At 39.7% G+C, this 16,239-nt stretch overlaps 1 protein-coding gene across 9 annotated transcripts in view; it reads left to right on the top strand.

The window, feature by feature from the left end:
* Nucleotides 1-16,239, top strand: part of LOC134745501 (muscle-specific protein 300 kDa) — a 298,426-nt gene that overhangs the window by 156,992 nt on the left and 125,195 nt on the right. For all 9 annotated transcript variants that reach the window (XM_063679556.1, XM_063679613.1, XM_063679589.1 and 6 more), the window contains 8 exons: nt 77-1,257; nt 2,698-2,904; nt 3,395-3,628; nt 3,905-4,081; nt 5,661-5,904; nt 6,204-6,383; nt 7,444-7,818; nt 8,182-16,230. In XM_063679556.1, coding sequence (XP_063535626.1) covers nt 77-1,257; nt 2,698-2,904; nt 3,395-3,628; nt 3,905-4,081; nt 5,661-5,904; nt 6,204-6,383; nt 7,444-7,818; nt 8,182-16,230 — 10,647 coding nt within the window. The remainder of the gene's footprint in view (nt 1-76; nt 1,258-2,697; nt 2,905-3,394; nt 3,629-3,904; nt 4,082-5,660; nt 5,905-6,203; nt 6,384-7,443; nt 7,819-8,181; nt 16,231-16,239) is intronic.

The raw sequence follows: 16,239 nt of genomic DNA, 5'->3' as shown, positions 1-16,239 counted from the left end.
TTTATTTAATAATACCACCAACAATTAGATAATGAATAAATAAATGCAGACAATACACGATTGCTTTTTTTTACAGACAACTGGACCGGACGCTGTAGCGGCAGTACAGGAGGAATACGAATCTCTTAGAATGTGGTTGACGGAACGCGTCACCATCATTCAAAGGCAATACGACACGCGAACTCTCTCGCGAAACTACGAGGACTACGTCCGCGCCGAAAACGACAGGCTCGCCCGAGAACCTGTCTACCACAAACTCGAAAAACTCATGTACACACAAAGCTTAGTAGCCATCGCGCCCAAGTCGTGGCGAGAACTAGTTTCCCTGTGGACAGAACTCGAAAGACTGCACAGAAGATGGCTCTGGCTTTTGGACTCCGACTTACCCGGGGATTTCAGAATGGTCGGTGAATGGCTGGCCAGAGCTGAATATCTTTTATACTTTGACGAAATACCTACAAGCCTTGATGAAAGAACGGCAGCTATCATCAGCGAGAAACTAGAGGAACATAGCTCGTTTTTCGCCAGTCTTCCTGAAGTTGTTGATAGGTTTGAAGCGGCGTTAAGATCCCCTGACGCTTCAAGAATTCCCGGGGAGAGGCTACAAGAAATGAAAGAGCGTTTAGAGACTGTGAGTCGAAGAGCCCCACAGAGAAAAGCTAGATTAAAATATTTAGAACACAAATGCTGCATAGTAGCTTTCACAGAACTGACCAAGGCTAAACTAGCCACGTGGACCGGTAAATACGGCCTCATTGATCACGTTCGTGCCTTATTAGATGATTATGATAATTTTGTGACAAAGAATAAGATTTTCCAAGAGTTTGATAGAGCGTATGTTGATATAAAAGAAGTAGCGGAAGAGTACAAGAGAGTGTGTCAAGTAGATAGGACTGAAGCTAAAGAGATTGATGCGTTTTTGAGAGAAATATCAGAAACGTGGCGAAGGGTGGCCTCGGACGTGAGGTGCGCCCGAAGCGTACTCGAAGAAGTGATAGCTCATTGGGATAGGTGGAATACTTTGGCTGACGACTTTACAACTTGGTTGGACAAGGCACAGCATATGCTGCGCGTCTCTGAAGACGAAAGATTGGAATTCTTCCACGATCTTACCGTGTGGAAGGAGAAGCACCAACTGCTCGGTGACGCTGCCGGATTCCTGGCAGCGACGTCATCTGATGACATCGCGTCTGAAGTCAAGCGGAAATACATCGAAATCACCGAACGATGGGAGCGAGTATGGGAAGAAGCAGAGAGGTATGTACCTTTTCATAACAATTTTAACGATAACATTTCCATATCCTTGTAAAATAATGTGGTTGAATTTTTTACATTGTGATTTTCTTTAATTAAATTGATGAAAAGGATCGATTGATCGAACGGAAAAAGTGTTGAGGTTTAAAGTACTCTTATAGATAACACTTTTAGGAACAGGGGCCAGGGGGCCTAGCCAAAATGACAATAGTTCGCAGAGAAACGAAACGCTTTTTGGCTCTACCGCACATCAGTGCCATATTAATGGAAGAGTGACAAAGAGACAATAGTGTTTCGTTTTGTCAAAGATAGATATAACTCCGTAATAGATGGATACAGTCTAAGGAAAAAATGTGCCTCGAAAATCACGAAAATTTGATTCTCGATCAGATGGCGCCACTAGCTTTGGCCTACTCTCGTATAGAGGGCGTTGATGGTTTCGTTTGTTATTCATAATTTTAACGCATATCCGTTAAAGAACATGGGTCAAAATCATATAAAAATAATTAATGCAAATAAAAAAATCATTCATCCATATTTAAACGTATTTTTATAAATCTTCATTTTTAGTTTTAAAGTATGTCGATAGATGGCAGTGAATTTACAGTGGTTACAAAATTTACTATGACAGTACCACTCTATCTTATTATATCCTCTTTGTTTTTGTTTTCTGCAATCGATTGTTATCTTGGCTAGGCCCCCAGAAAATATTGTATGCTGTGTATAAACGCATGCTCGCAATTGTGTTTAAGTAAAGCCCGGAACTTACACAGTAGAGTAGTTATTTGAAACGTGTAACAACTAGTAGATTGTACAACATTAAAGTAATATATATTACTTAAATATTTTACAACCAATATGTAGTTCTTCTAGCGCAGCGAGCATTTGTGTTTATGTAATGTACATTCTCGTGTTTTGTTATTTTTAATCGTTACATAATGTAACTCAATGGATGACTGTTATTGGCCTTGTTTTATGTAAACATAATTATGTCTTAGGGCTGTTGATATCCTTAATACCAATAAAATAAAATAAAAAAAAACAAAAAAAACCAGGGCATAAAGCGATCTATTTTCATCCGAGCCAATTTATTGGTTCGAGCGCAGCATTGGTTCGAGAGTAACCGAAGACAATATTAAGCCTACTTTCGTGGAGTTAGGAAAGTGCGACTTTCCTCACTCCAGGGAGTGAAACAATGTAGCTTTTTAATTTAGTGAAGGCCATGAACTTCATACTTTTATTACATTTTTTTTATGGTTTGGTACGGTACGGTACGGTAATTCGAAATACATTTTAACCTTTAATATGTTCTCACTACTGAGGTGAAAAATTATTTGTGCAACACGAGAGCAAAGTTATTTTACATCTCGTGTTTTTGAAAATAAACACTCGCAAGAAAAACCAACTTTCCTCTCTTGTTGCACAAATAACTATTGTGTGCAGGTACGTCCGCGGCGGCGACGCCCTGCGGCACCGGCGCGAGCTGGCGGCGGGCGCGGCCGCGCTGGACGCGTGGCTGCACGCCGCCGACTCGCTGCTGGCGCGCCAACCTCGCGCCGCCACGCACGACATCCAGGCCTACATCGACCAGCTGCTGCAGCTCAACGGCGAGATTGAACAGCACGAGGAACTCTTTAAGACCATAAGCAGGTAAATAGTAAGTCAGAATGTTGATGAGTTGACGCTTGAGGCTCATTTGGTGGACGTGAATGATGCGATATCGATCGCGCGTGCAGGTTTTGTTACTTTAGTGTACTTGATACTTGATTGATCGATAGATTTAGTTGTACCTCAATTGTCGTCAATGTAACTAAACTCGTTACGAAATTTAGTTGGTGAGGTTTGTAGTTGTACGCAAAATTTTAAGTCAATAATTTCTTTGATAATTATTTGTCAATCTGCCTATTTGACATGCGATTAACTAAGGAGAATTTTAATCCACAGAATCGGAGGGTTATTAATGATGTCACGTACTCGTTTGTATTTAAAACAAGAGAGCTAGAGATAGACAGCAAGTGTTATTTTGAACGTCAAACTTCTATGAAATTATGACGTATATATAACACTTCCACTGCGTATGCTATCAAAATCGTTGCAGACTTTTCTTGGTCTAACTTTTAAAGACAACATATTCTTTCAGGACCTTCCAAAACGCAATCGCTGAGCTACCCCGCGACGAGGTAGAAGCGAACATGGCGAAACTAAAACAGCAGAAGGAAGCGTTAGTGCGAGTGCGCGCCACCGTGCCAGTCAAGTTGCACCAGTACCGGCAGCTACTTGTCCAGCACGAGTCACTCGAGAGTGGCCAGAGGGAGATCGGTCAGTGGCTGGACAAAGCGGAGGAGGCGCTGGCCACGACGCACCAGACTAGACGGTATGTTTATCTGAACATTGATGGTTCACTGGCACGGGATGCCAACATGACAAAAATTTACACAGCGAGTTAAAAGGTGCTCTTTGAAAAACAATTGTCTTCTCCTTTCTAACTCATTTTTATTAGACCTTCAATTACTTATATCTTGATACCGATTTTCATGAATTAACATTTTGGGGCCTATTATTATATCATGATCTTTAAATTATGATTATAGTGCGTAATGATATTGCTGAGACAGCTCTTGCAAAAATAAACTTGACTGATTCTTTACAGTGAAATCATAGAGGAGCAGTACGAGATCCACCGCTCCTTCTTCTCACGGACAACGTACTATCGCTCCATGCTCGAGAGCAAGAACAAGGTCTTTCAGAACATCGTGAAGTCGGCTGACGTGGACCGCAGCGCTGACGTCACGGAGCAAGTGCGCCTCATGCGGGACCTCAATGACAGGTATTCTTTTTAACCGGCTTCAAAAAAAGGAGGAGGTTATCAATTCGACCGTTTTTAGGGTTCCGTACCCAAAGGGTAAAAACGGGAGCCTATTACTAAGACTCCGCTGTCCGTCTGTCCGTCTGTCTGTCTGTCTGTCTGTCACCAGGCTGTATCTCATGAACCGTGATAGCTAGACAGTTGAAATTTTCACAGATGTATTTCTGTTGCCGCTATAACAACAAATACTAAAAACAGAATAATATAAATATTTTAATGGGGCTCCCATACAACAAACGTGATTTTTTTTGCTGTTTTTTCCGTAATGGTACGGAACCCTTCGTGCGCGAGTCCAACTCGCACTTGGCCGGTTTTTTTTTGTATGTATGTTACCTTAGATCTCCGTAATTTCTGAGCCGATTTGGAAAACTATTTTTTTGTTTGAATGTATATAGTCCCTAGTTGGTCCCGTTTTTGTAAAAACCCAGTTTTGATGAAGGGATCCATTAGGAATCGAGGGAACTCTTCAAATTTTATAGGCATACATATACCGGTTTTAGTATTTTTATCAACAAACCAAGCACTTTGGTCCAAAACAGTACCATTTGATAAAGTGGAACTACTGATGATGACCAGAACGGGACTCGCATATTTCAATTTTGGCGATATAAGTCCTCTTCGTTATATTTGTTAAGCACAAGTAAGTTCTAAAGGAACATTTGTGTTAAGGTCTAGTTCTGATGATAGGTTCCATGAGGACCAGCTTTCAAATCTTGATAGCTTAGATCCAGACCTTGAAACTTACCCAAGTGCAAAAATGTTTAGTGACAGTTTGGCCAGACAGATGAAGAAACACTAAAGATGGAAAAATAAAATTAATCTTTTAAAAAAGGGAAACCGACTTCAAAAGGGAAAGAATAAAATATTATGTATTTCGTTTTATATGTATGCGCTAGCAAACTGATACGTTTAAAGTCGGTGCCAAGCTAAATAGTTACAATACTGGTTCTTTTGTTCTTATCAAACTATACCAGGGCACCGACTTCAAACGTATCAGTTTGATAGCGCATATAAAACTAGATAATATTTAATTTTTTCCCGTTTGAAGTCAGTTCCCCTTTTTTTTAAATATTTTTTTTTAATTGAAACTATTTACATTCTATTCTACATCACACACCACATCACATTACATTGTATTCTATTTACATTTTATTCTATTTTATTTTCTATTTACTTATATTTTATTAACTTTCGAGACGCATAATTATGAGACAGTCTTTAATTAAAATAATTTTACGGTTTAGACACGTGGTTGTAGTCATTCGCGCGACATGTTTCGGAGAGCCTAGGTCTTGTTTTTTTAGGGATCCGTACCCAAAGGGTAAAAACGGGACCCTATTACTAAGACTCCGCTGTCCGTCTGTCTGTCTGTCACCAGGCTGTATCTCATGAACCGTGATAGCTAGACAGTTGAAATTTTCACATATGATATATTTCTGTTGCCGCTATAACAACAAATATTAAAAAGTACAGAACCCTCGGTGCGCGAGTCCGACTCGCACTTGGCCGGTTTTTTTACTCGTCTTTTATTCATTTACAGATTTGCGCACGTGTCTTCGGAAGCAACACGCCGCGAGGCCGATCTGCAGCGACTCGCTCGCGCTTGGGAAGAGTTTGAGATCAAGAAGCGTTCCGTGGAGGAATGGGCGTCCCGCGCGGAGGCCCTGTTGGCCGACAACCGAGTTGACTCCAAGCAGGCCGTGGACTTCCACAAGAGGTTCTTCCAGGGAGCCGACGAGAGGGCCGTATCTGAACTCGTCCGCTCGGGGCGGGAGCTTATTGAGGTGAGGGACCAAACTCACAGCGACTTTTCTAAAGTTAGAGAGGGACATGCAAGAGGCTTTTCCATGGATCACTTCGTTCATCTGTTTGCCTCTCTATCACTTGACTGTGCAAGAGCGAAAGAGAGATAGATAATGAAATGTCGATTTTCGTTGTTCGCGGTGGATCATCTGAGCTCATTTCCTCGTGGCTAGTTAGTACATAGTAATATGACTAGTGGTACGTTATGACATAAACTGCTTGCGCACGCGCATACTATGACTCTTGTTCACATCGTGTTCACATAGAATTCTCCTTCCAGTTGGTCAGCGAAGAAGAGCGGCCACAAGTAGTCGGCACAGTGGAGACATTGCAGCGGCGCTGGCGAGAGCTGCTGGCGCGCGCGCCGCCGCACCTCATGCGCCTCGAGTTCCGCCTCGACGAGGCCGTGTTCGCGCACTGCATCAAGGACATCGAGAAGGAGATCGTCTACGAGGAACAGGTACCTTATACTGCTTGAGTTCTGCCTCGACAAAGCCGTGTTAGCTCAAGGGTCTCAAATAACTCGAACTCCGCCTCGACTAACCGTTTTTGCGCACTGCTTTAAGAACAGAGAGATCCAAGCGGCGGGCTCCCTAGAATCATTTCATTCAGGCATATTTTTTAAATAGTTTTTGCGATATCTGATCAGTCATTCACAACTCCCATTTCACGCAGCAAACAATACACTCAATATACACTATACACACAGGACACCACAACTACTTTCATCTTTCGACTCGAAATTTCTACTCGAGAATTATTCTGAAATAACTAAAAAACATTTATTGTTTCTGACTTGAGCGTTATTCACAGATGGCGTCGTCATTAAACGAAAATAAATCGGAGGGGGGGAAAATTGTCAAAAAGTTAAATCTTTTTGTTTAGTTGACATTTTGAGTGGTGTTTCTTACATATTAGCGAGTGTTTCTCAATTTAAACTTTATTTTCCGTTTCTTGTGTAAAAACTTACTCATTTCTGTGGTTTAATTGGCATTCCAGGAATTTGAAATATCTAAAATACAAATGTGTCTAGTTAAGTGTTTTATTTGTTGGTTTTGTGATTTTGGGGCCCAATGCACAAGGAATCCGCAGTTTGTTTCGTACTAATAGTACAATCCTGGTCTTACATTTAAGTACATTGTAAGATTAGCCAGGGCAACTGCTATGCCTTGGTACAAGTGCCATTCCCCTTACCTACTACTTGTATTTCCGTATTTACCTCATAGCTGTGGTTTCCTTTACTCACCTTGCTTAATCTTCCTGTAATCAAAAAACCTAGTTTAATATATCTGGAATTAAATCTACAATGTATCATTTAATTCATCTACAATGGAATCATCCGATTTTTTTCACAAGTAATAGGGATTTGCTGCATTTGGAACCGAGTCATTGTACAGTCGACTCCAAAAAGATTTATCCACTTTTTCACTTTATTACAATGCAGTAAGGTGAAAAAGTGGATACATCTCTTTGTACCTGTTATTCGAATTGCGTTATGTAACACACCATTCGTTTTATAGGCATACAACCAAAGCGACGATGCAGATGGCATTCTCATCAGAAACGAGGAATACTTCCGCAACCAAGGCAAGGTGATGCAGGTGGAACATTGCCTCCAGAACCTGAAAAAGATTGCCACTAGTTACACCCAGCAGACGAATGATACATCCCTTGAAGAAGCGTTGAGGAGGTGTGAACAGCAATGGGAGAGCACCGTCCACAGAGTGGAGCACTTCCGGCAGCAGCTACAGAGGATCCCGGCCAAGTGGGACGCCTACAGGGAGAAGTTCCGTGAGATGGAAAGATGGATGGACCACGTAGACAAGACTATGGATAGCATTGTCAGAGAAGTTGACTCCGCTGAAGCGTTTGAACGAGAGAAGACTATATTCCAGGTTAGTGGTATTCTTCAGTATCTTTCTGTCAGTGTAGGTTAATGCAACAAAAAAATAAGCAAATAAGTTATTATTTAGCACGTTCAGCAAAGCACTTTTCAGCATTAAAAAAATTAACTGATCTAATAATTGTTTGTACATTTCTGATCTATATTTGAATTTCTGCTACAAAGTTAAACTGCAGATTTTAAAACATGATTTTATGAGGTCATAAAATTATGTTTTAAAATCTGTAATATTATCTGTACATGCTGCCTTCTTAAACAGTTGAGGGAACTGATGGTAAATATGAAACACAGTTATCTTAATTTAAGCAGTTCTTGAACTTTAATATGTGATAAATTGTATTTTATTTCTATTTAGAACATTTGCCGTGAAGCAGACAGGAAGCGTGAAGACATGAAGTGGCTTGTTCAGACACTGGATATGCTGACTAACCATTGCTCTGAGCTCGAGGCTCAGGAAGAACAAGTCAAACTTGAAAACCTCATCGCACGATACAAAAATCTCATCCCAACAATCGAGATCACAATGATTAAGACTGAGACCTACACGAGATGTTACACTTATCGCCGTGAGGTTCATGAAGTGATCTGTATTCTTGAAAGCGCGAAAAAACAAGCCATGATAGAACCAGAACCACAATCCTTGCAACACGTGGAACAGTTGGTTATGGAACAACAATCGGCTGTACAGAAGCTCGACCGCCAGCGACCTTCTGTCATGTCGATGCTGCAGCGTGGCAAGGAATTGATCAAGGACGCGAATGCACCTGCTTTTGTAAGAGAAGACGTAAGAAATCTCGAGACCGGTTGGAACGCTGCTTACGAGACATCCAATGACCGCCTCCATAAACTGCGCGATACGCAGAAGGTGTGGTCCAACTACGAGTATCAGAAGGAAGAATTACTGTCTGATATTGATAAGATAGAAAATTATGTCGCTCACCCTGGTTTGGAATTAGGCGTTACAAACATTGCCCGTGAGCTTCAAGAAACAAAGACATTTAATGCTGATATAGAAAGAGCCAAATCTGAAAAGCTGCCGCAGTTGCAGCATGCTTACGCTCAATTGCAGTCGCTGACTGCTAACAAACCCAAGCCTGTCATTGAGAAAGACCTCAAAGCAATTGGAATGAAACTGGACAGAGTGCAAGATGAAGTTCAAACTAAAGTCGTACATTTAGAGAAGTTCAACGAAGAATGGGTAAAGATAGAACATAAATTAGATCATGTTCGTGAATGGATAAAGAAAGAAAGCCCAGTGCTAATTTCTCATATTCGATCTGAAAACATTACTCCTGAAGAACGAGTTTTAAAATCACAAGCATTGCAGAAAGTAATTGCTGAAAAACTTGACATTATTAAGGAGATCGCAGACCAAGGAACTAAACTAGCCGTAGAACACAAAGTCCAGGACGCAAACAGGCTAAAAGGGGAAGTTGCCTTGTTAGAGAAAATGATGGCTGATCTTCAGCGTTCAACAGAACATCAAACCAAAGTTGTAGAACATGATTTAGCAAGCTGGCAAAAGTATCAAAAAGGAGTAGTTGAAATTAAACCTTGGATTGAAGAAGCTGAAGCTAAACTAGGCAGTGTACCTAAACCTTCAACGCTAGCTGAGGCGCAGCAAATGCAACAACAGTCTAAGGCATTGCTAACTGATTGTGACAAACAGTTGATGAACCTTCAGATTCTTTCAAGCGTGAGCCATCAATTGTCTGGCAAAACAAGTGCTCCGGACGAAGTCGACGCTATTCACTCAAGATGGGCAGTAATTCACGACCAAGCAGATCAATGGAACAACAAATTAGACAAATTAGTCACTAACTGGGAGAATTTTGAACGTGAGGCACAGAAATTAGAAGCATGGATAGAAAATGGAGAAAAACTCATAAGTAGCCGCAGTGTTACTATCGATTCTCCACAAGTTGAAAAACTAGACAGTGAATTGAACAAACTAAAGTCGTTTGGCAATGAAATTTCGCAACAGCAAGCTAAAATTATTAGCTTGTCTCAGACTTGTGACAATATATGTCATAGCATACAACCCGAAGGAGCTACTTTGTTAAAAAATAATGTAGCGAGTATTAAACAACGCACAAATGATTTGGCCGAAACAGTTCGAGGTCGAGTTAATGAGCTATCGGATAAAATAATTGTCCGTCAGGAATTTATGACCAAATTGCATACATTTGATAATTGGATTACTGATTTTAGGAGAAAGACTGAAAGCTATGATCAAATAGCTGCGGACAAAGTAGAACCTGCACTGCAATCTATGCATGTCCTGCTCCAAGAACATGCAGCAAAAGCTCCAGAATTTACGGACATTTACAACGAAATCAAGAATATGACGCTCTCATCACATCCTGGTGAATCACGTGCTTTGAGCGAAACCTACTCTAGCATCGCAGAGCATTACCAAATTATTGAAAACAATATTCAACAAAACAAGGGCGTATTACAGAAATGGTCAGACCTCTTGAACTGGTACGAAGACAATAAGCAACAACTAGGGCATATTCAGTACCAAATAGACGGTCCAAAACTCACACCTGAGAGCTACGAAATATTACGCCAAGAACTAGTCAACGTGATAACTAAGATACCTGAATGGAAGAGCAGCGTAGCTCTATTAGACGGACCTTCACGTGTCAAGGTTACAGACCAAAATTCAGGTAGAATGATATCACCAACGAGTCTTGTTAAGGAAATTGAAATGAAAGCGGATGCTCTGCTCAACCAGGTAACGACGAGGAGAGATCTGGTTCAAAAGGTAGGAGCTAGGTGGGACAAATTCAATGTACAACATAACGCGTTATCAGAAGTATTACACAACGTCCAATCTGTCTTGAATGAAATGGCTCAAAAACTTGTACCTCTGACTGAAGCATCAATTCAAGATATGACTGAAGAACTTGACAAGTTAGATGCAGAACTTAGGGATAAACAGTCGGTACGAAAAGAACTAAGAGAAGAAGGCCTACATTTGATGAGGGAAGATCAACCAAATATGGGCACTATTCAAAATGCCTTGGCGGCAGCTGATAATAACTGGGACCAGATTGTAAATTCAGTGCGCGACACAAAAAACAAATATATACTTCTTTCATCTACCTTACAGGAGTTGAAAAACTTTACTGTCGCTTTTGACCGGGAAATGACAAGAGCAGATCAACTTTACAGTGAAAGCAAAGATGCTCCTCATGATTACGTGCAAACAGCGCATGCTTTAGACAAAGCTAAAAAAGCTTATGAAATTCTTAAGCGGTCCAAAGGATTGTTGGATCAAATGGACCTCATTAAGCAGTCAATCCTTAAACAAGCTTCTACTTTAGGTGGTTTTGATACTAGTCCTTTAGAAGAGGCTTTCTTAAACTCTCAAACTCAATGGGAGAAAGCGAATGACGCTATCATTAAGCGCATCCAAGACTTAGAGTCTCAACTCATTGTATGGAGGCAAATTGACGATACGAAGAACCAAGTTGTTACTTGGTTAAGTGAAACTGGTCAGAATTTAGCTAATGCTAGTGATAACTTAGAAATAAGGTTCGGACACAACCATTTGAGCAAGTACAAAGAGGAACTTCCGATATATGCTGGCTTGAAAAACAGCATTAAAGCCAAATGTGAACAGATAACCAATCTCAATAAAAACATTCCTGTCAGCCAAGTTGCATCAATAGTTGAGTATTTGGATAATGAGTTTGAAGCTTTACAATCATTAGCTGATAACCTCGAAACTGCGGTGTCATCCTTAGAAACTAAAGAAAATAAATTAAAAGATAACATTAAGCGATTGTCAGACAGCGTGAGTAAAATAAGAGATGACATCATTCAATGCGATGATATGACAGGCGATAATGCTAAGATTTTGGATCGTCTTAAGAAGTGTCAGTCATGCAAAGCTAAATTACAAGAGTTAAGCGATGAGATTGATAATGTAGCACAAAACGTCTCAGAAATAAACGCAAATTATCCTGGGTTCTACGAATCTCTAGTTCCTAAAGAATTAAGCGGACTACAAAAACGATTTGAAAGCGTAGTAGTGCATGCTAACAAAACTGAAACAACGCTTCTAACGTTTTTGCAAAAGCTCTTTACTGACAAGCTGAGTATGTTCAATAGAAATCTGAAAATCTTAGATGATAAAACTAGATGGTGTATGCCCGATGCTGCAAGTGATAAATACAATCTAGAAGTTAAAAACGCAGCACTGGCTGATGTTGAAAACGGACTAGTTGAATGTGTCGCGAAGGTTAAAGAATTAAAAGAAGCCTGTGACATATTACACGTTGTTGCCGAACCAGCTTGCGCTCAAGAAGCCGCTCAGCAAACAGAAAAAGCGAGAAAGAATCTAGATGTGCTGACGTCAAACTACGAACAAATTAAGAGCAAACTAAAAGAGAATATTGGAACTTGGCAAGATTATGAAACGTTATTGGAAAACGTTTCAGAATGGCTTAAAGAAAAAGAAAATAGAGTAAGACAAGAAGCAACTAATCTGCTTACTCTAGATGAAATAGACAGCAAAATAACTGATATTACAGCATTAAATAAAGAAATTAAAGACTATGGTGAACAAGTCGACAAACTAACGGGTATAGGTGAAAATATCATAGCTCAAAATACAGACTTACGTGTTTTGCAATATATAAATCATTTAGTTACCAGGTATCAAACTGTTTCTAAATTTATGGACAACCACCTTGCCAGGCTGAAAGATTTGATAGAAAACAAAGGTAAATACAATAAGTCAATAGCTGAATTTAAAAATTGGCTTCAAGTTGCAATTGCAAAGATTAAGGACTTATCAGCTATGAGCAAACACGCTAAACCGACTCCGACCGATCTAGAACAAGTAAAAAAATTAAACGACAACAAAGAAATTGGCCAAAAACTTTTGAATAATGCTATTGAATCTGGGGAAGCATTATTTAGCGGTATAACACCTGAGGATCGGGAAGCAGTTAGGAATGAACTCAGATCCTTAAGAGACTACTTTGAAGATTCGGTCGATTCTCTTAATAACGTCATTAAAGATATTGAGACTACAATCAACAAACGTTCTTCATTCGATGATACTTTCAACCAAGTTCAAAAATGGATTGGTGATAAAGAAAAGGGGCTAGGTGAGTTCAAACTGGGAGCTACCTTACCTGAAAAGAAGTCTCAGCTACATGCCAATAAAATTTTACATCAAGAGGTAGAGTTACATCAGTCAATGCTGACCCAACTGACAGAAAAGATAAAACTTATGCCTGATGATGAAGCCGAAAAAAGTTTATCTAAGACCATTGACAGGTACCAAAACATGGCTAAAGAGCTTCAAAATCGAATTAACATCTCTGAATCACATGTCGCAGAACACGAAAAATATGTCCAAATGTTTGAAGACACCCGTGATCGCCTTAATCATATAGTAGCTGAAAACAGCATGCTAAACTATGGCGTGGTTTCGCAAAAAGATGACGTCGATTCGAAAATCGCTGCTATAGAAAAGGTTACATCCAAAGCACAACATATTGAAAATGATTTAGATGGCTTAAAATCTCATTTAACTTCCCTTTTAAAGTCTACAAGTTCAAATGGACATCCAATTCTCATAAGCGAATACGAACAGCTTAGTGCGACATGGAATCAGTTTTCTTCTCAATGCAAAGCCCAAGATGAAAAACTCAAAGAAACATTAAAACAATGGAATGAAAGTCAAAAAACCTTAGACGAACTAGAAGAATGGCTTAAAATCAAAGAAAATCAACTGAGAGATCAAAGCTTAAAGAGTACTCTAGAAGCTAAGATTGCTCATTTACAAAAGGTTAAAGAAATGCTGACTGAGTTAGCTTCACGAAGTGGGGAATTTTCCGCTTTGGCAAGGTCTAGCAGCACACAAAATGTTGCCAGCGAAACTGACATTTCAACAAAAACATCAAAACTGGCTACAAGATTCCATACTCTAAACAATCTTGTTAGTGAAACTATATCTAAGTACGAGGTGTTTGTGTCTGAGCATAAAGAATTCGAAAATGATTACAATGATATGGAAAGCTGGCTAATGGGTATGCTTGGTGAGCTACAAGATCTTAATGAAATTGTTGGTGATTATGCTGTTCTTCAAGAAAAACAAAATAAAGCTAAAGAGCTATATGAAACAAGAAATAAGAAGACGCCAGCTTTTGAAGAATTCTTAGGCTTAGGAGAGAAACTTTACACACATACCAGCCCAGATGGCAGGGAGGTCATTCGTCAAAAGATTCGTAAAATCAGAACTCTGTGGGATAGTTTTGGCGATAGCTTCCAAGAAACTGTCAATAAATTAGACCAGTGCCTATTACAATTTTCTGATTTCTCGCTGGCACAGGAACAACTAACAAAGTGGTTAAAAGACGTTGAGAAAGCAATGCAGCGTCATACAGAGTTAAAGGCATCATTAGAAGAGAAGAAGGCGCAATTGCAAAATCATAAAATAATGCACCAGGAAATCATGTCTCATCAACAACTTGTCGAGTCTGTTTGTGACAAAGCGCAACAATTGGTTGACCAGACACATGATGCTTCACTTAATGTCTATTTACAGTCCATTAAACAATTATTCCAAAACATTGTTACTAAATCTCAAAATCTGCAAGACAATTTAGAAGATTGTGTCAAGCGGCATGAGGACTTAATCCGTTTGATTCAGCAATATAAGGAATGGTTTGGATCTCAATCAGAAAAGTTACTTGACATCGAAAATGCAGCTGGAGAAAAGCCAGAAATTGTACGGAAATTGCAATCAGCAGTTGCTTTGAAGGACATTGAGAAGGTAGGTTCGAAGAAGCTTGATGAAATACGAACTATATTTTCTTCTGTCAGCAAGAGCACGTCAGAACCGGGCAACGCAGCCATCAAAGCTGAAATCGATAACTTACATTACCAGTTACGCAATGCGGTTGAAGGCATCGTATCTTCGGAACAGAAGTTGAAACATACCTTAGAAATTTGGAATAAGTTTGATTCGTCGATTGAATCTATTACAGAATGGCTTAAAAACAAAGAATCTAAGTGTCGGGATCAAAGTTTATGTTCAAATTTACAAGAAAAAGAAGCCCAGCTTCAAAGATACGTTGATCTTCGCAACAGTATTAACTCTAAAGAAAAGGAGATTGATATATTTGTAGATGACTCGCATAGTTTGATACAATTAAGTGGTGTCGAACGCCTTAAACCTTTGGTCACACAAGTTAGCAGCCGTTATCAACAACTGCACGTTATTGCTAAAGAAATCGTCAATCACTGGAGTGAATTAGTAGCAGATCATAAGAAGTATGTGCAACTACATAATGAATTAGACAGTTGGCTTAGACCTTTAGAGGAACAAGTTTCTCAAATGGTAGCTAAAGAAGATAAGCTAACTATTGAAAGTAGGGGTAATAAACTACAAGTTTTCTTGTTGGAAAGAGATAATGGAGAACATAAAATAAGTGTACTTACTAGTGCTGGTGACAAGGTACTGCCAGAAACTGCTGCAAATGGTAGAGAGAACATCCGAGTTGAAATCAGAACACTTAGAGAACGATGGGACAAATTAAACGATTCAATTCTCCAGCAACAAAAGGAATACGAATCCCAAACACTTCAATGGTCAAGTTATCAAGATGTTTTACAGCAGACGTTGTCTTGGCTAGATGAGAAAGAAAAAATCGTGGACACAGAAGAAAAAGCAGTGCTCAATTCTGCTCAAGAAATAAAATCAAAGCTTCTGAAAAATAAGACATTACTTCAAGAAATTTATTCTCACAAAAGAGTAATTGAGACAGTTACAGAAAAAGCAAAGAGTGTGGCTGTTTCTTTGCACTCCGGGAAAGGTGAAAACGATAAAATGGCTAGCATCATAAAATCCGTGTGGGATCGCTACAATGCCTTGACAAGCAGACTGTCAGGAATTATTGATAAACATGAAAGCAATTTTGAAATATACCAACAGTTTACGGATCAGCAAAAATCACTACAAGACTATCAAAAGCATCTGTGGGATCGTCTGCATCTGCTGTCAGATTTTACTGGAAACAAAGCAGCATTACAAAGCAAATTAGCCAAAATACAAGAACTACTGGACGCTATTCCAACTGGCAACAATAAATTGAAAATATTGCAAGACTTAATTGAAAACAATGGTGCCAAATTATCGCCTAGAGGAAAAGAAGCAATGTCCAGGGAATTGGCATTACTTAGGGCTGATTTGGAAAAGTTCACAGCCACTGTCCATGATGTGAAGCGAGGTATTGAAGATAAGATTCAGCAATGGGTCGAGTTTGACAGTGCCAATGATCGCCTTCAACACTGGCTGAGCGACACGGAGATGAGTCTCAAGACGTACTCTCCCAAAGCAACTTTAGAAGAGAAAGTGGATCAGCTCAATAAATACCAGGTGAGTAGT

This window comes from Cydia strobilella, chromosome 1 (genome assembly GCF_947568885.1).
Source record: "Cydia strobilella chromosome 1, ilCydStro3.1, whole genome shotgun sequence".
Lineage (NCBI taxonomy): Eukaryota > Metazoa > Arthropoda > Insecta > Lepidoptera > Tortricidae > Cydia > Cydia strobilella.
This window is presented reverse-complemented; position numbering and strand designations above follow the sequence as displayed.